The sequence below is a fragment of the Hydra vulgaris genome, chromosome 11, assembly GCF_038396675.1.
Source record: "Hydra vulgaris chromosome 11, alternate assembly HydraT2T_AEP".
NCBI lineage: Eukaryota > Metazoa > Cnidaria > Hydrozoa > Anthoathecata > Hydridae > Hydra > Hydra vulgaris.
The window spans coordinates 54,452,302-54,479,031 of NC_088930.1; the positions used below are offsets into that span (position 1 = coordinate 54,452,302).

Consider the following 26,730-nt stretch of genomic DNA (forward strand, 5'->3'; position numbering starts at 1 on the left):
GAGAAAAGGTGTAACTCGGGCAAAATTTCTTTGCAAATACCACTTACACGTCGCCAACTGCTAAGAACGTTGCCTGGTAGGTGTTTCGGGGTTTTCCTCCATACTTGCTTGGACCCGAGCAATTCTACCAAACTTTCCATGCTTGCCCCATGCATGGCCAACCATTGGTGCCATGACTGGCTCACCATCGGCCGACAAGCATGGCACAAGTGAAGTGCTGCTTACCGTTTAATGCATGGCCCATGCATGGCAGCCGTTTATTAACCAGCGTTAAGACGTTGCTTTTTCAGGGCTGATTTTTATGTTATTTTTTGTTCCTTTTTTATTTATTTTTTTTATTTTTAACTACTTTTAACCGGCGTTGCTTTGCCATTGTTCATTTTTATGCAAGTTTTGCTTTATTATTATTTTCTTGTTACTTTTTTTTTATAACTAATACTTAGCACGTAGGAAAATTTCAATTGAGAGGAATTCCTCTTTCTTCCTTCGTTCTAAGACTTTATAAATTGCCGGATGAAAAATATGAAAATAAGTAATGTTTACCTCACTCAAAAATGGTTAACTATACGCAAAAACATATAATTGATGAGATAATTCAAAATATAATAAAATGGATTGTAAAAAATTAAGTCCACCGTATTTCCAATTCCTTATATATTGATAAATATTTTATATTTTAAAAAAAGTTAATTAAAATCTAATTCGTATTCATATAAAGGTTTAAAAATAGCAAAAGCTTGATTGTCATTTGTTCGACCTTAGAGTGCTAACTATCGATACTCCTCGACTTCACAATTTACTGCAATCTTTCTCGCATGTCAAACTGCTCCTGATAGATTTAAAATAAAACAATTGAGCCGTTCGTAATATAAGACGTTTACACTTATAAAGTTACATTATAACTTACTGCTTATTATATTTTTATTTACTACTTACTTAACAAATCACTCACTCACAGATGCATATCAACAGTTAATCCAAGCAAGTTTTTATTTATTTTTATATACATTAAAACTAAACTTATCTGTATGTCAAAATTGATTAAAAAATAAATAGATGAACATCGAAGATGCTCATCCTTTTATTTTAAATCATGCCAAAGAGCTGAAAGTGAAAAAATGTAAAATAAGCTTTAAAAATGTAATAAAAAGAAATCTTTGTATTAAGTGAAAAAAGTTTAAAATTACACACTTTTAAAATGAATTTAAAAAATTTCAAGACAAAAATGCAAGTTTTGTAAAACCACTTTCTATCAAAAGTTTGTGTTAACCGACGTTTGAAGCACCATTCAACATCTGCTTTTTATCCATCTTTCTTATGCTTTCAAAGTGTGACTGCTAAATTGATAAAAATATGTTTAGCAGCTATTCACTTAATTGTATCCAAAAAATTGTGCTTACTGCCGATGATTGTAACTTTGAACTTTCCAAATAAAGGTTTTGTTTTACAAATGTAATGTCCTATTTATTTGTCAGTTGATCATCAACATCTTTATCATCAAAAACTTGTCTTTCTATTTCGCATCAAAACTCGACTATTTGCCAAATAATAGTTTGCATTATTATATATATGAAAATAGTTTTAAGTTGAATAAGATTTTAATGCCTCTACTATATTATTTTTCTGGCTTTTTAATTTAATTCAATTACAAGCCACGTTACAAAAAGTCATGAACTAAAAAAACATTATTTAAAAAACTTGAACAACTTACACACATTTGGAGTACAACTCTTTCCTAATATTTTTTGTGATAACCTAAATTAAAAAAGATTGATCCCATAAATATTTAAAATGGCTAGGTATGTTCAACTATCTATTCAAATCTAAAAATTCTTTCTTTTATTAGAAAAATTTATGTTATGATCCACGACTTCATGGCTAATTTTGAACTTTTGTATTGCCCTTAAAGATAAAGAAAAATTATTTTGTACAATAAGTAAACATTAACTATGAACGAACAATAATCAAAAAAAATGGTACTAAACTTTTATAAGTGACTAGGATATACTATATCTCTTTCGCTTATTTTCCCTCAACTAATCTAAAGTATCTAATGATTACGTAGCCTTAACATGCAACATTTTGTAATCATCTAAATATAAATGGTAATACAAAAAAATATTTAATAAAAAGCATTAAAATTTGTATGTTGCAATCAGGATATATTTTAGAAATAGTTTAAAAATATAAATACATACAAATAAATTATAAATACATTCAAATACACTGGTCAAAAGATTAAACCAGTGATTTCAAAGAAAAATATTTTAAAATGAAGAAAAACCTTTCACTAAAATTCCTGAAGATGCAAGGTAATAACCAAAAAAACAAATTTCAAAACTTAAAATTTCAAAAAGTCTACGCCTTAATCCGGTATTGAAAATATTACTACTGCATGTATGTATGTATGTATGTATGTATGTATGTATGTATGTATGTATGTATGTATGTATGTATGTACGTATGTATGTATGTATGTATGTATGTATGTATGTATGTATGTATGTATGTATGTATGTATGTATGTATGTATGTATGTATGTATGTATGTATGTATGTATGTATGTATGTATGTATGTATGTATGTATGTATGTATGTATGTATGTATGTATGTATGTATGTATGTATGTATGTATGTATGTATGTGTGTATGTGTGTATGTGTGTTTGTATGTATGTATGTATGTATGTATGTATGTATGTATGTATGTATGTATGTATGTATGTATGTATGTATGTATGTATGTATGTATGTATGTATATATGTATGTATGTATGCATGGATGTATATATGTATGTATGTATAAATGTAATTATGTATGTATGTATGTATGTATGTATGTATGTATGTATGTATGTATGTATGTATGTATGTATGTATGTATGTATGTATATATGTATGTATGTATGTATGTATGTATGTATGTATGTATGTATGTATGTATGTATGTATGTATGTATGTATGTATGTATGTATGTATGTATGTATGTATGTATGTATGTATGTATGTGTGTATGTATATATGTATGTATGTATCTATTTATATATGTATGTATGAATGTATGTATGTATGTATTTATATATGTATGTATGTGTGTATAGTAAACTATAAAAATGAGGATTATATTATAAAAAAAAATTTATACTTAATGAACTTTTAAAACAATTTAGTTTTAACTTATATTAGTATTATAGTACAAGCTATGAAAATATATTATATAATAATAGTATAAACAATGCCAGGTTGTAGTATTATTAAACTTATTATTTATTTAACTTGAACTTAGATATTATTACATTAAACTATTATTTATTGTTATATTATAATATAACCTGCTCTGAATTACAAAGTTTTTTATCATTTGTTAACGAACTCAAATAAATTCACAATAAATAGAAATCAGTAATTAAAAAGTAATAAGGAAATTGACGTTTGTTAAAAAGTTAAAGAATGCAAATTTTATAAAATAGCATATGTGCAAACGCTAAACTTTTATTTTATCACAAATATGATTTAAGCCTGGTACAAAATTGGCAAGATCGGCAAAGTTAGTTGATCGTAAAACAAGCATGGCCGACCATTGGTTAATGACCGGCATCACTAGCGCGTTGGTGCCGGCCATAAACCAATAAATCCTATGCATGGCAAGTTTACGAGAAATGTTCACATAATTTCAAACTGCACGAGGTTTTCATGCGGAAGATCATTGACAGTCCCTTATTGCTGAAAGCGCTGAACCAAACGGTAAATTGTTGGAGAGTAGGTGCATTTCGAACATGAATAAAATTTAACAACATTGGTTCTTTGTTCTGCGCTGAGCCTTTTTATCGTAAATTTCCCACTTTTTTTAAAATTGACTCAAATCGAAAACGAAAAGAAAAAGTATGAGTAATCACAAAATGTATTCATTCATTAAATCATAATGTTACTTATGCACCGCCCTGTACTAAAGCTAGATTTACATACAAAACAGAAAACATTTACAAGAACAGAGAACTACAGCTAAAAAACAACGTTGAAATTTTTATATTATAAATGTTCTTTTTCAAATCAATGTTATATCTGTAGCAATTTTCATAAAACTAAACATAAACCAATTAATTAAGGTACCTAGTCTTTTTTTATTAAGATAAAACTACTCACAATAAAGCTTGAAGATCTTTCATATGGAAAACTCTGCTTTGTTGTGATGCATTCAACAACAAAATGAGATAGAGAAACGGCCTCTTTCGTCTCTGAATCTGTTAACAACACTGAACAAAATAGATTTTGTTCATTATTCTAAACTATTGAAACGGGGCAAAGAGTTCCACAATGAATCATTCACTTTACCATTATTCACTGTTACTATTATGTGAATCCAATTTAACAACATAAAATATAGCAGATGACTGGACTCCAACAAAAACTATATCTCATTAGAATATATTATGTGTTAATATATAAGATATATGTATGTACACATTTTATTTCGCATTTTTTTAAGCATCTAAAACAATGCATCATTATCAGATATTTATTTCGCATAGAAAAAAAAAAGCATATAAAAAGCTTCAATAATATATACGTCTACTTAGCGTTCATCCATGACATAAATCCAGCTGTATCTTTCAGATGTATATTAGATGCATTATAGATATCTTTATTCCAGCTATTAAATTAGTTGTTTTAAAATTACACAAGTTAAGAAAAAACTTAGCTCAAGTTACTTTAATTTATAACACAAAAATATACATAAAAAATTATAATTATGCATTATTCTTACGTTGTCGATAAAAAAAAAGTATACAATTTACTTTAGAATAAGATCATGCTTTGAAAGATATGTAGAGCTCTGAAAAATCTGTTTTCCTGAAATATTATATATATATATATATATATATATATATATATATATATATATATATATATATATATATATATATATATATATATATATATATATATATATATATATATATGCATTGCTTGGCTTTCTGCATAATTTCGAAAACTAATAATCGAAAATATGAAAACAAAATTCTGCTGCACAGTAGCCTGGTTAATATTATTTATCTTATTTTTTTCATGCGACAACTTTTCTTATTTACAAGCAGAAACTATAGATTCTTATATATTATAATAGTTTTATTGATAAAAACTGACAGGTAATGGCAACCCATAGTCAAAGTTTGTGTGTTTTATATTACATATCAGTTTAAGAGGAAAAAATATGTTTAACATATAATAAGTCTTTGAGTCAAATTTTATATTGCTTACCTATTTTGAATGCTTTTTTTTTCTGGACACGAGGAAAGTATCTGTAAAAGGTTTCTCAAGATCTTTTACTGTTCCACTGTTGTATTCCCAGAAATTTGTCAAAAATAAGATGACTCAAAATATCTTATATTTTATTTATTGTAGTATTGTATAATAATATAAAGGTAAAATATAAAGGTATAACCAATAAGAGATAATGTAATGATAGGTATCAATGAGAGATAACAATGATCTAATGAGAGGTAACAATGATCTAATGAGAGATAACAATGATCTAATAAAAGACATTTAATAAGAGGCAAATTATGTTTTAAAAAAAACTAAAAAAAGTTGTATTATGGATAAAAAGTTCTCGTATGGCACAAAATATAAGCTGAAGAATTTCATTTTTATACAGATATCAGTTTTGTAAATACTTATTTTATTATTAAAACTATAACTTGTAAAACACTTCGTATATTTACTAGATTTTCTAGGCTTATTTTTCTCCAGTTCCATTTCGCTTTTATTTTGACTGTAGTTTTTTCAAAAATAACCTGATAAATATTTTAACAAAGAACTGACATATTTGAAAATATTTTATTGTACGTTTTTATTTATGTAATAAATAAAAACGTACTTTAATATATGAATGCCTAAAATTATAAAATGTATAAGCATTACATTTGAAAATAGTTGTTAAACAAAAATAGTATATTTATTTTTGCATGCAAACAAAGTAAAATATCTACAGTGAAACCAAAATATTTATCAAATTATCATGTTGCCGGTAAATGCATTACTTTGCGATATTCTCTTAACAAAGAAATTAACCCAAATTAATTGCTAAAATTGTTCAAAACAATATTAAATACAGTTTTTATTAAATATCTAATTTTTCTTTTAAATTTTTAGATGAATAGACTACAAATCATCTAATGGATGAAAGATAGGTATATATAGTGGTAAATATAATGCGCATCAAATGCTTGTTGGACGGCGTTCAAGTGAGATGCGTGGGCACCTTTTCGATTTCAAACCAAAAAAGTAAAAAAAATATTTTCATTATATTTCTCTCAGATGCTCAAAAAACCATTTATCTCGCAACACTTAAGTGTTTATACATTACCCATTTATTTGACTCTTGATTAAACTTTGCTAAACATTTTTAGGTAAACATTTTAATGTATATACACTCTTTTAAATTATTCATTCTTAAATACTGTAAATAATTTAAGATATCTTTAATTCTTTTTTTTTTTTGGAATATGTTACCGTTTAATGCGATTTAAAACTATTTAATTTTTGCTTCTTTTAAAAATGTTTTTACTTAAGTATTACTTAGTCAATAAAATGTATAAGTTAAAAAGCAAAAATCTAAATAAAAATTTTTAATTAATTTTGATTTACGTGTATACGAGTGTATATACATTAAAATGTTTACCTAAAAATGTTTAGCAAAGTTTGCTTGTTTGCTATGTTTGCTATGATGGTATTTTATATTTTATATATATTTTGATTATACATATTGTATATAAATAATTTATATATAGAGCTACATGGTATATTATTTCACTTACTATTGGTATATAACTATAATGTTTGTGTGTGTATATTACACATATTTGTGTGTATACAAAGCTACAATTATACAGTTATACAAACAGATACAAGCTTTCTCTCACACACACACAGAGATAAATATATATAAATAGCTGAAAGTATGAACAAGTTGCAGAACTGTCAGGAACAAGAGAAATTGGGTCACTGCCACATCTTCAATATCATCTACTTATGAAGAATTTGATTTTGAGAAATATTTGGACAATAAAGGCCGTGCAAAACGTTCCCGCATGGAAAAAGAGTCATCAATTTTTTGAAGCCATTTTTTGTAGCTTTTTGTTGAATCTTTTCGATTAAGTCTATGTCCCTAACATAATTTGGATTCCATTCTTGAAAAGCATATTCCAAGTGCGGCCGAACAAGTGACGTATATAACAATTTCGTTGACGTTTCATCTGGATTGAGAATTGCGTGTTTTACCACACCCGATTTTTGATTCGTCTTACTTACCATTTTTCAATATGGTTTTCCCATTTTAAATTGTCCGAAACTTAAACACCTAGGCTTCTTTCGAATTTTGTTACTACTAGTTTATGTTGAATTGTATCTGATTCTGTTGCGTCATATTTTAAACTATATGTTTTTTTCGGATTATCACGACCAAAATGCATGATTTTACATTTATCTTTATCAAAACTGATTAGCCATTTTTTTGTTCAGGTTAATAAGATATCAAGATCATACTGTAGAGATTAGGTTATTTTATTTTTATCTAAAACTACAACTATTTTTAAATCATTAGCATATAGCCTTGCTTTATTGTATAATTTTTGTGTTAGATCATTTATATGAATTATAAAAAGCAAGGATCCTAAAACCGATCATAGTGGTACCCCACTACGAACTGTTTCCCATTCTGACTCAAATAGTCCCAAAACAACTCTCTGTTTTCAATTTCCTAAGAAAGCATTACACCATTGCAACAATTTTTCAACAATACCAAATGATTTCAGTTGTGGGGAAATCGTAAAGGTTTCCCAGAGACACTAATATTACACTGTTTATTTTTAAACTTATATTATTGTATTATTATCTGACTGCGAATAAATTATTTCCAAATATCATCCTTCTTATATAAAATTCAGAACCACAAAATATTATATTATAAACTTTAAATACAAGTAATTACGTTGGAATAATTTAATAATACCTTGACGAATACCGCATTATTACAAATACATTAATGTTAATATTAAAATACAACCGCAAACTGTCTTCTTGCATCTTGGAAGACGTCATTCACGACACTCTTTCCCGATTAAAGCTGAGACTTCGACTTTAAGCAACTTCTATCTCGCCTTCCAAGATGCAATTGATCATCTGTCTTGCATCCAATCTCGCTCGTCTCGTTGTCCTTTTCAAGGTATCCTCGTTAGCCTGGCTTTCCACGTTCTCTTCCAATCCAATTTTGCCCGCCTCACAATCCGTTTCCAGGTCACACACCAACTGAATTGATCGTTCAATCACATAACCGTTTCCTAATCGAATTTTAAAACCACGTTACACGTGGTTTTAAAATCCTTTCCTTTAATTTCGCTTTCAATTCGTCCAATATTGAGAAGTGCTTTGTCTTTCACATCATCTTTAATAAGCCCTATGCTTCCGACATCTAGCAATTTCACATTGCTTTTCTTTTTCCTTGCTTGTTGTTGTTCTTCCATCGAGTGTACGTATTCGTTCATCCATCTTTTTCTCAGGTGATCCTTACAATTTTTCACAAACATGACTCTCCTTATTACCCAATCCCCTTTTGTTATTAAGTCAATATCTTCTTCAAATAAAATCGCAGATTATACTCTCATTAAAACGTTCGATGTCAACACTTGATTGTCGAACTGGTCACCTTGGTAACAAAGTGGTCTGTTGTTCATAGAGCACTCCACATCCAACAACACTTCCTCTGATTCATTAAAACTTAGCATTCCTTTCCCGATTGTTTTTCATAAGCTCTTCTTCATTATTCCGATTATTCTTTCAAATAAATATCCCCACCTAGGCGCTCTTGATAGATTAAACCTCCACTTATTGGCTTAAGTACCAAAATAGTTTGCAAAATTTTCGTCCTTACTAAGTGTAAGTAACCACTTTCGCGATGCTACAAACGTTTTTGCAATATCACTGATCATCAACTGAGGTGTTCCTTTTCTTGCAAAAAACTCTTTTAAAATCTTTTGAAATTCTCTGGTCAATAAATCATAACAAAGTTTAAGGTAGACAGCTCTTGTACTCGCGCATGTAAACAGTGCAACATAACATTTTCCTATAGACTTTTCTGGCGCTTCATATTTTAGAGGACCGGCAAAATCGACACCGGTAACCGTAAACGGTTCAACATCTTCAATTTGTCACATTGTTAACAATGTTACAACAATTCAAAGTGTGATAACATTGCTCTTGTTGGTGGCAACAGCGGTTTCACTCTGTATCTCTTACAAAAATTGTATCCACGAATGACCTTTTTTACGGCAGTTCTCAAATTTGGTATCCAAAATCTTTCTCTTATGCTACCCTCCATGTAGCGTTTACTTGTGATGATGCTCAATAATTCGTAGAGTTAGTTGGAATCCTTTTGGTACAAATATGGGATTATACCCTGAGATTCTTCCGTGACATCTCCACAGCTGATTTTCATCCTGCTTAAGTTCCACATCGGATTTTAGTACAGCAACTTCTTAAAGTAGCCTAATATTCGCCAATTCTGCCTCAATCATCTCTTCAGTTTTTATCGGTCCTACTAATGTTTCTTTATTACGACAATTGCAAATAAACCTTTTTATAAAAGATAATATCAATAAATTTTCCAATACTTATGTTTACTCCACAGTTCTTCGAGTATAGGACGCCCTTTTATTTCTTCTGTTACGATACCGACATTCTTTTTTACACCAATACTTTCACAGGATGCGTACGGCGTTTCGACTATTTCCGTTTGGGTTGGCCAATTTTCTTTATGTTTCAACCATATCGGACCATTGAACCACAAGCTTGAGAGCTTCTCCGGACTCAATTCTCTTGTTCCAAGATCACTATGGTTTTCTTTTGTCGGGACCTCGAGCCATTTTATATCTTCATTCAATAAGATCTGTTGAACTCGGTTTCTTACAAACTGTGACCAACTGCCCCTTTCTTTTAACCAATAAAGTACAGTAGTACTGTCAACCAAATTATATACTTTAATAATGTTATACTTGATTAACGTCTTCCTAACGTGATTCATCAACTTGCTCAGGGTATGCGCTGCTACCAATTCTAGTCTTGGAATACTAAAATCCCTTGGTGCAATTCGTGCTTTTGCTACAAATAGGTTGCTTGTTTTCAAGTTTTGATGGCTTATTGCAGCGTAGATGCATGAACATATTGCCAATTTACTTGCATCGGAAAATCCGTGGAGCTCTACTTCAATAATTCTTTCGGCCACAACGCTCCGCGGAATCGAAATAGTTCTTTTGTTGCTTATTGACTTAATCCAGTTTTGTCAGTTTTCCGAAATTTCGTTTGAAATTTGTTTATCCCATCCGAGCTTTAATAAGCAAAGTTGACTGTATAATATTTTTCCAGTGATTAAAACTGGTGCACTAATTCCCAATAAGTCAAAAAACACTGTTATTAGCGGATAGCATTTTCCTTTTTGTTTTTACTTCCTTATTTCCATTATTGATGCAAGCAGCAAAGTCAATTAATAGTTGATCTGTTTCCTTATTCCAAGGAATCCCAAGTATTTTTGTTGATTTGGCCTCAACGTCGCTTTCCAAGTTATTTACGTTGCTATGTCATTTATCCAGCTTCTGTTAAGATTTGCTGTGATTTATTTTTGAACCTGATAAGTTCTTCTTCCGTTTCCTCACCTGCTTGCAGATCATCAATATAAGTATCTTCTTCCAAGGCAAGCACAGTTTTTGGAAAAGTATCCTTGAATTTTGATATATACTTTTTAATGGTAGCGCCGAAAATGTAAGGGCTTGAACTGGAACCAAAAATCCCCCTTGTAAACCGTAACTCCGTTAATTCCATTTTCTTTAAGTCCTCATACCAAATCAATTGTTGTGCGTCCCTAGTCTATTCGTGAATCCGCATTTGGAGAAATGTTTTCTTTATGTCAGCTAAAACGCACAGTTTATTCATCCGATTTCGTATCAGAATGTCAAATATTAGAGGTTGCAGTGATGGTCCCAGTTCCTGACAATCAATCAATGAATGTGATTGAGCGTCTTTTCGAGCTGAACAATCATAAACAACTTGCATTTTTGTTGACTCGGCATTTTCTTTTATTACACCTTGATGAGGAATGTAGTAAATAATTTCTCCGGTAGGTTTTTCCGGTACCATTTCCAATATTTCCTCGTCATTATACTGCTCTAGCTTTTTAAGTTTTCCCAATCGAGTTGTTGTACTTTTAAACTTTTTAATGGCCAGATCTCTGTTGTTTGGCAGTTTAACACCATCTTTTTCCCAAGGCATTCTGGTTTCCTAATATCCTTCGTTGATTTGGTGCAGATTTTCGCTAAAGTCTTGGTGGAACATTGATTCACTGTTTGAGTTGGATAATCTTATTTTTGCAAATCGCTTCTTTACATCCTTAATCATCTGGTTGGGTAAGAAGGTTAGTATTTTCTTTTCTGCATTAGTACATTCGACCATGATGCAAAATTCCGGTATTGCTATTGATTCTAGCATGACGTTATATAATTCCATACGCTTTTCCACCGTTCCATATAGCTGGTCAATGCTTTTATGTTCCTTTCGTATAGGCTTCAACTTCAGTTTTGTAAACAAGTTCGTACATATATAAGAGCTTCCAGCCCCTGTATCCAATATTATCCTCGCTTTTTCCCCGTTTACTTTTGTAATCACTGCCGGGTGGATAGTTGTACTAGTATTAAACACTGTTCCCATGGTTTCTGTTTTGTTTTCTAATTTACTATCCATTGTTGCATTCCCAATTTGACAAATGGACGTGTGATGTTTTTTATTACACTTCCTGCATCCTCTTGATTGACAATTTGTTGCCGAGTATCCGTAACCAATACATTTGTAACAACCTTTTGCTCGTTAAAATCTCCTTGCGCCTTGCAACGTTTAGCACTTTTATGCAATCTTTGCTTTTGAGATTTTGTAACCCACAGTAGATACATCCATGTTTACCTACACTTGTGATAATTGCTTTATCATAATGACCGCCATAGTATTGTTTGAATGCAGTACTTCGATGTTTATAAGACCTTGACTGTACATTTGCGTTCTTTTTATTGAATTTTACTTGTTCATCGCTTGGGTTTAAAGTTGAGTTTAATGGATTTCTTCCTATGTATTTTTACAACTTTTCGACAAGTTGCTCCAGTCCCCATTTTTCCCATCAGGCATCGTTTTGTATTAGTATTTCACGAACTGGTCCAAGTTTATCCATTAATGAATACACAAACGATTGAGCAGTTTGCAGTTTGTTCATTGTTTTCAATGTTCGTACTGTTCTTGCAAGTTTATTATAGAAGTCGTGAACATCTTTGATTTTGTACGTGCTGTGTATAGCCGTTATTCCTTCAAGATCTTTAATCAACGCTTTGTGAAATATCTTTTCCATAGGTGTCTTGTAATATACGTTTTGCTTCATTGTACCCATACAATGAATGTGGTAAACCAATTATGTCCTCTCTGGGTTTTCCTTCAACGAGTTCCGGTAAGTAGTTGAATTTGCTAATGTTTGATGTTTGAATTGTCGAATTCTACCGTGAATTGATTCCAAAATTGTAACCAGTCTTTATAGTCGCCATTAAATTTTGTAATTGTATAATTTTGAAGCTTGACTGATTACTGAGTATCTTCGTTTCCGTTTCCAATAGATTTACGAAATGTTTCTTTCATTTTTAGTTTCCTTAGGTACCATTCTTCTTCACTTTGAAGTTTTCGCAAGAAGCTTGTTCCGCTTCTTTTTGAATCGTTAACTGCTGTTCCATAACTTGCTTTTCATTTTCAAATTTTTTGACACATTCGTTTTTATTTATTGTGCCCAATTTGTCCACCATTTTGTTTTTAGTTTCAATTGCTGCTTCTACTTCCATTATTGGTATTAAAAGCCATTCTTCTACCGAATCGACGTTTTCGCCGTCGTCAAGCATTTTTCTGGTCAGCTCATCCTTCGCCATTTCGAATCTTGCTAACAGGCTTGTTATTTTATCTAATTCCAAAACTATGCTTGATTTATCGCCATTTATCGTGTTGCGTTCTATGACTTTAATGTTCATTTTTAACATGTTGATTTCTCTCTGGTGATTTTGTTCTTGGTCCATTTTTGTGCATTCGTAAATTTCGTTTGTCCTGGCAGTTGTCGCCACCTTTTAGTGTGGGGAATTCGTAAAGGTTTCCCAGAGACACGAAATGAATCACTGTTTTTTTAAAACTTATATTACTGTATTATTGTATGACTGCGAATATATTATTTACAAATATCATCCTTTTTATATAAAATTCAGAACCACAAAATATTATATTATTAACTTTAAATACATGTATTTACGTCGGAATAATTTTCTAATACCTTCACGAATACTGCATTACTACAAATACATTAATGTTAACATTAAAATACAACCACTAATTGTCTTTTTGCATCTCGGAAGACGTCATTCACGACACAGTCTTTAGGGCAGCCTGGAATGCGGAACTGAATCGAATGCCATTGAATAATCCAAATAGGCAACATCAACACATTTACCACCATTTATCGATTCTGTTATTATATCTAATGTTTCAAGAAGGTTTGTCACACAATTTTTTGATTTAACAAAGCCGTGTTGTTCTGGTATTATTAACTTATTTTTAATTAAATGATTCATTATTGTGTCCTTTACAATACTTTCCATTAGTTTACAAATAACAGAGGTCAATGAAATTGGATGGTAGTTACTTTAATGCAGCCTATCCCCGTTTTTGAAAATTGGTGTAATATTTGCTTTTAACCAGCTTGTAGCCAATGTTCCACTTAAAAATGAGGAGTTAAATATCATCAAAGTGGTCTAGCTACTGTCAACTGTAAAGTAAAACTAACTGTCAGCACATTTATTTAAAAATATTGGATGAATTTTATCAATACCTATTTTGTTTATAGTATATCTATTTACAAAAGTTCAGAAAAGTTATGTGTTTAAAAATTGTTTTGTAATAAATATTGTTTAAAGCACTAAGTGGTCGGATTATTTATATCATGGTGATGAAATAGGCAACCTTAATATTTTAACGAGGTAAATTTGTTGTTACAAACAGGTGGCTTATGAAGGAGTAGGAGTCGGTCCATGATAAAGTTAAGGAGTCGGAGTTGGAACTGCTGTTTATTGACTCCATAGCCCTGCTTGGGCTAGTATTTAGCTTTTGAAGATCTTATACCATTATATAAAGGATATGTAGCAGCCGTTTTTTCCAGCACCATTTTTAGAAGCTGGTATGTTGATTTTGATATCTCACCATTAATAGTTAATGATAAAGTTTCATCAAGTGAATATATCTAAGCAGGTTTAATGGGGTTTTTACTTCAAATTTCAGAAATTTTTGTGCCAGTTTTTTACTTAAACTCAGTTCTTCGTTTCAATTCTATTGCATGAAGTAATTTTTGGCTAACTAAAATATTACTAACATTGTTTGGCTTATTCTTTTTGTTCTGTTACAAGCTTTTTTAAAAGAGCGACACAGTTTCCCAACTTCATTAACTGAAGATGTAGCATTTAATGTACCAAAGGTGATTGAAAATCCAATTTTCATTACTTCTCTCAAATTGAGTATTATCATTGATTGCAGCTATTAACTTTTTACATTATAGTTTTATAAAGTTTTTCACTCAGAATCTTTTAACTTAATATCTGCAGAAACTAGAACAGTTAATATCAATGAAAGGAATAGTACATCATAAGAAAAAAGTTTATTTTGTTTTTATAAGTCCGTAAATGTCACCAATTTTTATTTTATTACTAAACAAAAAAACAGAAAATTTGTTAGATAAACAGTGCAATTTGTTTTGAATTAAATAACAAACAAAATAACATCTATTTTTTTTTTACTAGAAATAAAAATTGATTTTAAGCAAATAACATAAGTTACAAGTCATTAGGCCGGGTGAATAAAAATGAGCGATTGCTTTTCGTAAATAAAAACTTAAAAAAATTTTTGTTTAACTTTTTATTCACGTACAGCTGAGCAATTACTGAGTAAATTGCTTAACTTTACGGGAATAAAAATTTGAGCAAAACTTCCAAAGTTTTTCTTAACGTAAAGCTGACCAAATACTGAGTAAAAGAAGTTGCTCATTTTTATTCACCCGGTCTATTATTTTAAAATGGTAAAGAAACCCAAAGGGGAAAGTTAGGGGCAATGTATATAGTTCAAATTGGTTTTTTACATATAACATTTACTTGTTAAAGTATTTAATATAGGTTCTTGTAGGTTCCTTAAATTATGTGAAATTTTTATAAAACTTTAAAAGTTACTGTTTACTTTAGCTATGTATAAAAAAACAAAAGCATCGTGCTTATTTAAGAAAAAAAAATTTTTCATTATACATGAAACCGCAAATAACTTTTATGGTTTTAAAAGATACTGCTATACTCAAAACAATTTTCAAAACTTTAAATGAGAGTATTACAAATGTTTTATTATTTGGTTTTGAATATAATAAATATTTATTTTTTAAGTTTTGTCCACCACCGGGCCCACTGTGGCGCCCCCATTAAACATTTTAAATCGAGTGCACAATGACAGAATTTAGATAACCATCAAAATAGTATTATACTCCGTATAGTTATGGAAGAGTTAACTCGAACGCGTTTAACTGATAATACACGATTCTTAGGTAAGTTTTTTGTATTTCCTATTTATAACTTTTATAAATTTCTGAAATATCTCTAAATCTTCTATTATCATTATCATAAATAATAGAACTATTAAATATCCTTTTATTTATAAATAGTATGTTTTTTTTAATTTTTTAATCTGTTTATAAAGTTACTAAAGTTAAATTTTTTAATGTTTTACTTAATGAAATATATTCTGTTTTTTAGGTGATGTATTGAAATTTTGTCTTGACATTTTTTTTATGTTTCTAATTCAACAAACTTTTTTTTACAAAATGTTTAAAATTTAATAACGATATTTTTTTTATTATTTTCATCGAATTTATCGAAATAGGGGTATCTAATAAGTGCTTGCAATAAGTTCGTAAAAGAATTAAAAATCAGTTTACCACTGTGGATGTTATTTATATATGTGCCCTTACCTGTTTATGAAAACACTGATGTTTTTAATCGTTTTTTTAATAAAAATTTTACTAAATCCTTTTATTTTTTGTTTGCTTTTATAATTTAAGCTTTATAATCTCATGATGGTAGAGTTATTTTTCACGTTTAACTGCAAATATTATATATTTATAAACATTTTTAGGTTTTTGTTATTTTGTGAGACTGACTTTGCAATAAATGTCTTTTTTTTCAGATTTCGACTCTTTTTAACAATGCTCTAGAAAAAACAACAGGTAAAATAATTGGTAGTTTTAATAAGTAATGTTTTTACTTCTTTTATCATGTCATAATAATAATTTATTTTTCATTATAGATATCTCTTACAATGCTTTTTCAGCATATTGTAGATCAAATAGAGTGCCCACATCTCACAATGACCAAATTTTGGGCAAAGAGTTCCCCCCCTCTTTCCTTTTTTTTTTAAACTATTATTAATAAGGAGTGTGAATCCCTTACAAAGTAAATTACGAGGAGAGGAAGCAGTGGGATAATAATACGCTTCATCTATAATTTGTATTGTAGTTTGTAGTTATCTAATTTACCAGTTGCTAACTAATGATAAAGATGCAGTTAAATTTTTTTTGTAAATAAAAGTTTTTTGAATATATTTTTTGTTATTATGTATAAATAAGTTGATTTCCAGTTCATACATATGGTGTATTTTTTCCTTTTTTTAATTCGATTAACTTTTTTAGATTAATTGGATGTTCAATATAGATATGCAATTAAAACTATTGAAAATTGTTACGTTTTGTTAACTTGTTAATAAATGTCTAATAAAAATTATTTAATTTACAAAGGTATTAGGCATTTTTTTAAAACCTCAATCTGTTATGATTTGTATTTTATTAATGTCGACAAAATTCTATGCAAATATCTAATATGTAAAACTTCAAGTTGAGTAAGTTTTATCAAATTTTACACATTTACTTTTACTTGAAAGTTTTGATTTATAACATTTATATGCCGTTATATAAAGTTTAATAAGTCTTTTGAATATAAAACAGTGTTAAAGTATGAATAAAAGGATGATAGCATGCCAAATTGGTTGCTAATTTTTGTTTCTTTTTTTAAAAGGATTTATAAAATTTCTAAAAGCATGAAAACACCGTTGGAAACTTGTTGCGCATATGTCATTATAGAATTTCCAACGTTATTAAAGCGCTTCAGTAATTAAGCCTACGCGTTAAACACACTTTAAAGAGTTTTTTAATGTATTTTAAACTTTCTTTCTTAGAGAAAAAAGATTTTGTATGCAAACTTTAGTTTTCTTTAAAATTAATGGCGCAAGAGTTCTAACAAGCTGCGGTCTGTAAAAAAGTTAATAATAACTTATTAAAGAAAAAAATAATAAGGTCTATTCCCTTTTATTTTTCTTTCTATTTTTTATAGAAGTTATAAAGTATTGAACATAAATCGAACAAAAACTCAAAAAAACGATTTATAAGTTTTGCTCTTTTTTAAAATTTATTGAAATAAAGCGAAATTATTAAAATGGTCGGCGTGGAATAGACTTATAATGACAATTATTATACCGGTCATGGTAAGTTCGTTTTTTTATAGTAGTTTCGTTTATTTCCTTTTTTTTTTTTGAAACTTTTTTACCGATGCTATTTTTCTTTATTTTTTTTACCGAGTATTCTAAGTGTTATTTAGACAGGTATTAATACCCAATCAATTGACAAATAACGATAAACGCAACGGCTACCAAAACGTTTAAAGCTTTTTAAAATTAATAAAAGTATAATTGTTTTAATTCATAGCTTTAAAAAGTAAACAATAAGTATAGTTTTTCTATTCAGTTATTTTTCTGCCGCTTACTAAAAATATTGAGGAAAAGAATAGGTAAAGAAAAGGTCGGTGTGAAATAGATTTACCAAGACCCGCATTTTACAGATCCGGACAGCTAGTTTAATTTAATGCGTTACGATGATAATTTCACTGGGCCATAAGAATCATTTGAAGGACAGTACTAAAGCAGTATTCAAACACCTTGATTAACCGGTCTTAAGTGTGAAAGTTTTATGTAAGCCTCGGCGTCCCGGAACGTTATTCCCGAAATGAACCGGAAATCTCGTTATCCCGGTAGGAACGTAACGGTAAAAATGAATCGGGACAAGAGTTTTTAAAGTGCGGTAACGTCTTGCTTCAATCGGGACAAGGTTGGTGCGGTAACGGTTGAAACCGCACGTCCGGCATTTCCCGATTGGACAACCACACCAACCAAGATCAAATTGCACCAGTTTTTTTTGTTTCATACCGTGACTTAACGTTTTGTTACGTTACTGCACTTTTCCAAAAATGTTATTTTAAAAATTTTTAAAAATAAAACATTTTTAACACAAAATGCGCATTAAAGGCAATTGTTATTTAACAAATTATGCTTCAAAACGAATGTAGATAACGCATCACTTTACATAGCGCTTTATCTAACTTTGGTTCATATCATAGTTTCTTAATAAAAAGGTATAAAGTTTTCGAAAAATAATGATAATTTTTTATAAAAAGAAGTTTTTTTAAGTGCGTGTTTTAAGTTTATTGAAAATAAATAAAATGTTATTTGAAAATTTCATCAATTTAAAACCAATTAACGGTTTGTCCCGAAACGTCACGGTTTGTCACGTTATTCTTGGTTTGTCTTGATTCATAACTGCACCAAATTTTCGACTGCGGTTATTCAATCGAAACGTCACGTTAGTGATCAACCGAAACCGAAATTTGATCCGAAACCGAAAGTACCGAAATTTCGGTTCAGTGAAGCCGTAGCCGAAACCGAATCCAAAATATCGGCCGAAATTTGAATTCGGTTTCGGCTACGGCCAAAACCGAATTCAAAAAAAGAATGTTTAAAATCCCTGAACCTTTTATGATCACCGAATTAAAGCAACAAAAACTATTTTACATATATCTAAGCAATCACCATTTAACATAGTTTGATAAAAACTATAATATGTCAAGACATTTGAATAATTAAAGGTAATAATTGAAGTATTTTCTCTGCGGAATACATTTTTTTTCATGTTTTCTGGCAAAAGTCTGTTTCTTTCATTTGAAAGAATGTCTCCAGCAGTTAAAAACAATCTTTTAACTTCGGTAGATGTTGGTGGAGGTCTAAGGAATCTCTTTGCTACTTTTAGTAAATAACTTCTTAAATGTGATGAAAGTCCGCTAAGCGATTGAAATTTTTTTAAAATTAAGTGTTATTTGTCAAAAAATCAAATGTGTTACGTTGGAATTGCTATATGGTAAAGTACTTTAGCATACAAAGATTATATGCGGTTTTACTAGAAAACTGTTAAAACTGCTTATAATCTTTGGTACCAGATATTGATTTATATGTCAATTATAAAAAGTTGAACATTAGAGTTTTTTTAAAAAGGAAAATTTGTACTGATCGCAAAACTAGCCAAAATGTTTCATGTCAGTATATTAATTCTGAGAAGATTAAAACATTATACATAATAAAAGAGATAAAACATTGTCCTTAAACCATTAAACTCTGTTTAAAAACTTAGAAAAAGTTTCGCAGGTTGCATTAAATTATATATAAAAGATAACAATACTTTAATTAAAATTTTAACGAAAGGAGTGAAATTTATATGTTTGTCTACTGAACAGTAATTTTTTACAGTTACATATATATACTGACATTAAAAGCAAAAAAAAGTACTGAATTCAAATAAGTTAATCAAATAAAAGTGAATTATGGCATCAAAAAAATGCAAATGGTTGTGGCATTTTTCTGTATTGTAATAATTGAAAAAAAAAAAAATTCAAAAAAAATCAATTTAAGTGGTAAAAAAAAGCTTTAATGAAAAAAGAGTAATTAAAAAAATAATAATTTAAAAAAAAAGGAAAAAGCTCAGTTGCCATGCTAAAAGTGTTTTTGTTATTAAATATTTCATTATTAAATGTGTTTTGTATGTACAAACTCTTGAAATATTTAACATGAATTCGCAAGATTGCATGATTTCTAAATGTTTTTCTCTTCAATTGTAATGTCCCTGTCCTACAAAGCATGCTCAATTTACGCTTTTACATTTGAAGAATCAAGTTTTTGAAAAATTTACCGGTATTACTTCAAAATAATACATGACATATTTCTACTTTTACATTATTGTACTTGAGGTTTCACAGAAATTAAAAAAAGCACTCTAGATCTTATTGGTTTTATCAAAAAATGCATAATGATACTATTAATAAAATTTGGGAATACGGAATGCATCTTAAGTTTTTTTTTCATTTTCCTAGCGCAGACTTTTTTTCTTCAGCAGTATATAATGCAAAATAAATTAATAGCATAATAAATATAAAATTGATCAAAGTTTGTTGCTTTCTTTAATATCATTTACCATTAGCTGCTATTAGAGGGTAAATATTTTTTATCAATTATAGAATACAATAACCAATATTTTATTTAGGTTAACAGCTATATATCAATAAACATGTGCTTTTTATGTATGGACTTTTGAAATCAAAATAAACCACAACATAAATTTGTATGTTTGCTATTTTTCTTGCTTCTACCCTTTTACACTTAGTTCTTTATATAGGTATGGTAAGTTAAAAGTTATACCTTTTTATTTATTTTTATTTATTTACACTTTTGCCGATAAAAAAAAATTTACAGTCGTAACTTATAAAAAAATAATTACATGACCGGGGCTAGAAGAAGACAAATTTAGTCTTATCATTAAGCCCCAAAAAATGCGTCATTACTAGACAAAATATAGTTTGACAATAAAATATAGTTTCAATGTATATATCTCTGATATATATTATGAAAAGAAAATTTAAATATATCGCATATCGTTTAAAATTTATAGTTTTTCAAAAAATAAGATATAACAGTTGCCTTGTAAAATAAAAGAAACAAAATTTATTAAAATATTAAATGACAAAAATAACATTTAAGAATTGGTTTGAAAAATAAGAAGATATGATTTTATATAAAAACATTTTATTGGTAGAGCATTTTATAGTTTAACTTATTTAATTATATTTATAATACTTTTCATTGCCAATTAAGTAAAAGCAAATAAACAGTATAAAATAAAAGTAAAAGATTAATAAATAACGCAAAATAAAAAATAAATTTCTCAAAAAGAAGATTATCATTTAAAATGATAAAAATATATGTACAATTATTGATTAATTATGTATTAATAATCTAAAGTAATTAATTAATTAACTATTAATTATTGATTTCTCATATAAAGAAGTTTTATTAGAAAAAATTTAATTCATTTTCAGTTAACAAAAGTAATTGCTTAAGTTTTGTTTTGAATTGGTTTAGAGAATAATTAGTTTTCATTTCATTATTTAATATTATGTTCCACAACTTTGGTCCTCTGTTTACAATAGAGAATTTAGTAGCGGAATAATAAGTTTTGGATTGAATGTAGTTGTATTTTGAAAATCTGGTAGGGTATATGTGATTTATTTTTTCAAAAATTGAATAAAATAAGATTGGTAATATATTTTTATCAAGTTTGAACATGAAAATAAGAACTTGATAGAGGTTTAGTTTATATACATTTAGGATATTGAGTTCATTAAATAGTGTTTGTGTGTGTGAGAAGCAATCTACGTTTGAAATTATCCTTATAGCCTGTTTTTGTTTGCTAAGCAATTTTTTTATTTTCGTCGCGTTAGTGCTACACCAAGCAATGTTCGCATAACTTAAGTAGCAATGAATAAAAGAAAAGTAAATGTTTTTTAAACAAGATCGATGTAATAACTGCTTTGCTTTGTACATTATACCTAAATTTTTTGATATTTTATCTTCAACTACACCTATATGTTCCCTCCAGGTTACATTTTTGTCTAGAAACACGCCTAAAAACTTTATTGATTGCTCTCTCTTTATTAATTGATTGTCAATAAAAAGGTCCGTAAGTTCTAAGGGAATATCTGATTTTTTATGTAGGCGATGGAATAAAGTGTATTTTGTTTTAGTAATATTTAAAGATAACTTGTTTGATTTAAACCATTGGGTTAGTTTGTCTAGTTCTTTGTTTAATGTTTGGAATAATATATTGATATCTTTATTGGAATAAAACAAGCTGGTATCATCTGCAAATAAAATTGTATTTAAAATGTTAGAAAATTTATTTAAATCGTTTATATAAACAAGAAATAGAAGTGGCCCTAAAATTGATCCTTGAGGAACACCACATGTAATTGTCTCACAATTAGTTTTTCCTACATCATAAACTATATACTGCTTCCTATTAGTCAAATAACTCTCGAACCAGGACAAGTTAGTATTTTTTATACCATAACTTTTGAGTTTCGATAGAAGGATTTGATGATTGACTGTATCGAAAGCTTTACTTAAATCGATAAAAAGACCAAGGGTATACTTGCCTTCATCAAACGATTTAAATATGTCCTGAACAAGGTGAATGATTGCATGATCGGTGGAATGGCCAGATTTGAATCCAAATTGTTTATGGTAAAGAATATTATTTACATTTAAAAAAGAATAAAGCCTATTATACATAACTCGCTCTAATATTTTAGAAAAACAATTAAGAATTGAGATTGGACGATAATTTGCAACTTCAGAAGGATCGCCTGATTTTAAAATTGGAATGATTTTTGCAATTTTTAGGTTTTCTGGAAAAACACCATGTTTTAAAGATAAATTAAAAATATGTAATAATGGAAATGTGATGTATTTTATCGATTTAATAACGACATTACTACTTATAGAATCAAAACCTACACTTTTTTTGGGCTTTAACAAAGAGACTGCGTCTAATAATTCATTTTCCGTAAGTTTAGGGTTAGACATAACACTAATGTTGTTTGAGGTTACGTAAGACTTAAAGTGTATTTTAGAAGTTGCTATATTTGATGATAAAATAGGACCTATATTTACAAAAAACTGATTAAGTGTTTCGGCCACTAAGGATTTATTTACAATACAATTGTTATTAACTTTAAGATTTTTCGGAAGTAAATTACCGTATAAACGTTTTTTACCGATTACCTCCTTTATAATTTGCCATGTTTTTTTCGAATCATTTTTGTGTTTAAATAATTGTTCCGAATAGTAATGTTTCTTTGAGCGTTTTAAAACTGATTCATATAGCCGTTTATAGGTTTTGTAATTAGTTTCATTTTTAAGAGTTTTTTTTTAAGAAACTTGTTATATAAACGCTGTTTTTTTTTTGAGGATTTAAGAATGCCCCTCGTGATCCAGGGGTTTAAAAGTGTTTTTGTTTTGATAACTTTAGTAACTTCCGGGAATGCTTTATTATAAAGATTAAGAAATTCAGTTAAAAAGATATCATATGCTTTATCGGCATTTAGATTTAGTTGTAGGGTGTCCCAGTTGACACCAGTAAGAAGTTTATGAAAATTTTTGATGGAAGCGTCGTTTACTAACCGTGTTGTAATTAATTTTTTTCTATCACTAAGAGCATCATAGTCGATGCATTTTTGCGATAGAATAAAAATAGGGAAGTGATCAGAAATGTCAGATTTAAATATACCTGTCCTTATTTTAATATTTACGAAATCATTTGTAATAATTTGATCTAAAGATGTTGCACTTTCTCTAGTTACTCGCGTTGGTTTATTGATTAGGGGAATATAACTATTTTGAAAAATTGTGTTAAAGAAGTTCTTAATGTTTTTATTTTTGTCGTATTCTAATATATTAAGATTAATGTCACGAACAATATAAACCGATTTATTTAAAGTTGATTTTTTTTTAATTATACTTTTAATGTGTTTTTCAAATGCCTTAATACTTCCTGAGGGCGGTCTATATAAAGCATGGATGACGATATTTCTTGAAGTTTTATTAATAATTTCAACACATAAAGATTCATAATCATTAGTGGTTGAACTTAACTGTGGTTTCCTTTTGAATAAAATTGAATTTTTTATGTATATACACAAACCTCCACCTTCCTTATTTGATGCTCTAACTTGATGAATTACTTTATAATTAGGTAATTGAAAATTGGAATTGTTTTCAATGCTTACATCGTTACACCATGTCTCGCTGAGACAAATTACCTGAAAACTTATGTCAATTTTATGTAAAAATTGTTTCAATGACTCAAAATTTTTTTGAATACTTCTAATATTAATGTGAAGCATTGAAAACGAATTATCTTCCATTCCTTTATCAATAATTTTTGAATTTGGGTTATAGTAAATCGGGCTAGTATTTTTAATTACTTGACTATCGTTAAAAAAATTATAATCGGGATCCGAATAGTTGTTTAAAATTATTGGCTTTTTCTGTGAATTAAAATTTATATTTGATAAAACAATATTATCAGCCATTTTAAATAAAAAAATAAATCAATATAAATTTAACTAAAAAAAAAAAAAAAAAAAAAAAAATCATTTAACATGATTTTTTTTTCTAAATTCTTTAACAATGAGCTTATCATATATAACAACAGAATATTTACCGTTAATCCTATGTGTTTTACTTTCTTCAAGAAGTTTCTTTCTTATTATAGTAGTTTCTAGCGAAAAATCCTCGTTAATATAAATTCCAGAACCTTTTAGTTTGTTGGCGTTTTTTAAAATCTTTACTTTGTCTTTATAATTTAGTAACTTAATTACAATTGTTCTAGGCTTTTTAATATCGATAATACCAGTTCTGTGCGCTCTTTCTATGATTACATCTTTTACATTGAGGTTATTTTCAAGAAGGTTTATTATTTTTACTTCCGTATCATCCCAGTTTTCGTTATCATTTTCTTTGACTCCTTCGATTCGAAGATTGTTTCTCCTTTGACGATCTTCTAGTTGTCTAAATCTATTTTTTTCATTCTCCCCTATGGTTGCATTCGACGACATTTTTTTTTCCACATCACTGACTTTTTTATCATTTATCAATTTTTTTTCCAAATCGCTGACTTTTTTATCATGGCAATCCTGATAGAACGTTAGACTTTCTTCAATGTCTTTTTGTATTTTTTCATACTTTATCATCTGCTTGTTTGTTTTTTTAAGATCGGTATTTCGGTTTTCGTTTTCCTTTTTTAAAACTTCACAAGAATTCTTTAATGTATTAATTTCTGTTAGCAATCCATCAATTCGATCGTTAGCCAGTTTTAAATTTGCACTTATTAACGCTAAAATATCTTTTTGTTGTTTTTGGAACATTTCTTGAAATATTTCACGAACTAATTTTATTGAGACTTCAGTGTTAAGTTTTGAACTCATTATTGACAAGATTTGAAAAATAAATAAATAAATAAATAAAACTTGCAATATCAATTTTATTATTTTATTTCTTTCGTAGCAAAAGCACGTCCGTTTACTACAGAACCGCAATCGCAATTTTGATAATCAATTTTGATAATCAATTTACTTTATCAAAACGCACTTGTGGACATCAGGTTATAGACTTTTTCTCATAGTTTATGATGCTACAATGCTTTGTAATCTTTTGTTACTATACATTACCAAAGGCAATCTAAATTAGCTCTTGCTTACACTTGCTTTTAATTAGTTTTAACAAAACAATTGTTTCTGCTTGATCATATCAACCATTTAAAAATTATTTTGTATGAAATTAAAAAAATGTATGAAAACGTATGTAATGATGCTTAAATTTTTGAAATAGAAAGAACTAATTTGGTGCTCAACTTTTAGAACATATAAGAGTAAATCTAAGGAAATTCACGTACAAGTTTGCCTTTTTTCTTTTAAAAATATTTTCGAAAATCTTCTCATGAAAACTCAGTATATGAAAGTATGGTTGTGATTTAATAATATGCTTCTGATTAATATTATCCTTTTTTCAGGTTTGGATTTTTCCTAATTCTGATGTGCAAATATTATTTACGCTTATGCCGCCTAACCATGGTTAAAAACTGCTTGAATTGCTACGAGGCACTAAAGTAAATTTTTCAAATACTTTTTTATATAATAGCAGATTTAATTTTGAAAATAGCGTTCGTAGTTTTACATTGAAAAAAAAAACTTGATTTTATTTAAAATCCTCAACCATATTGAAAAAAAGAGAATCAGTATGCCAAGTATACTTTTTTTAATGTAATTTAAACCATTCTAGTTTAATTGTTTTTTTAAGGTAAATTAAATCGTTATTTTTAGGGTCTTATTTTATAGAATGACAGTGTCATTTTTGAATAAATAGCATGTTTGATATTACAGTTAGTTAGATGACGGTCTGGTGTTTTACTTTAAAAAATGCAGGTGTTAATATGTGTGCTACTTTACTTTTATATTGTTTTCAAGGTGCTTCCACAGCTTTTTAAGGTATTTTTACAGCTCTTGATTGACAATGCTTTTGTTTATTAAAAGCTAGGTATTAACTTTAACATTATACTGGTTTTATTTACATTTTGTTGAATGTAGATACACTCATGCCGTGAAGTTACTTGCTATCAACTCGCTATTGGATATAAGCCCTTCAAAAGGTGTCTTTTAAAGACTGAAAAGGTTATTTCATTATGTTTATTCTAGTATGTCTTTAACTTGTTGATTTCTATATTTTGATTAATATAGCAGTATCTACTTTCAGGGCTACATTAAAAGTTTGCATACCGCTACGTGAAGCGATTTTCTTAAAACGTTATTGTTTCTCT

At 28.6% G+C, this 26,730-nt stretch overlaps 1 protein-coding gene across 1 annotated transcript; it reads right to left on the bottom strand.

Moving 5' to 3' along the window:
* Positions 1–24,508: 24,508 nt before the first annotated feature.
* Positions 24,509–25,342, bottom strand: LOC136087140 (putative leucine-rich repeat-containing protein DDB_G0290503). The gene has a single exon (XM_065809646.1). It carries the CDS (start codon positions 25,340–25,342, stop codon positions 24,509–24,511), a length of 834 nt encoding a protein of 277 aa, XP_065665718.1.
* Between the last annotated feature and the right edge of the window lie 1,388 nt (positions 25,343–26,730).

Coding starts and splice junctions, on each gene's coding strand:
- LOC136087140 (XM_065809646.1), bottom strand. CDS start 25,342: ATGAGTTCAAAACTTAACACTGAAGTCTCAATAAAATTAGTTCGTGAA.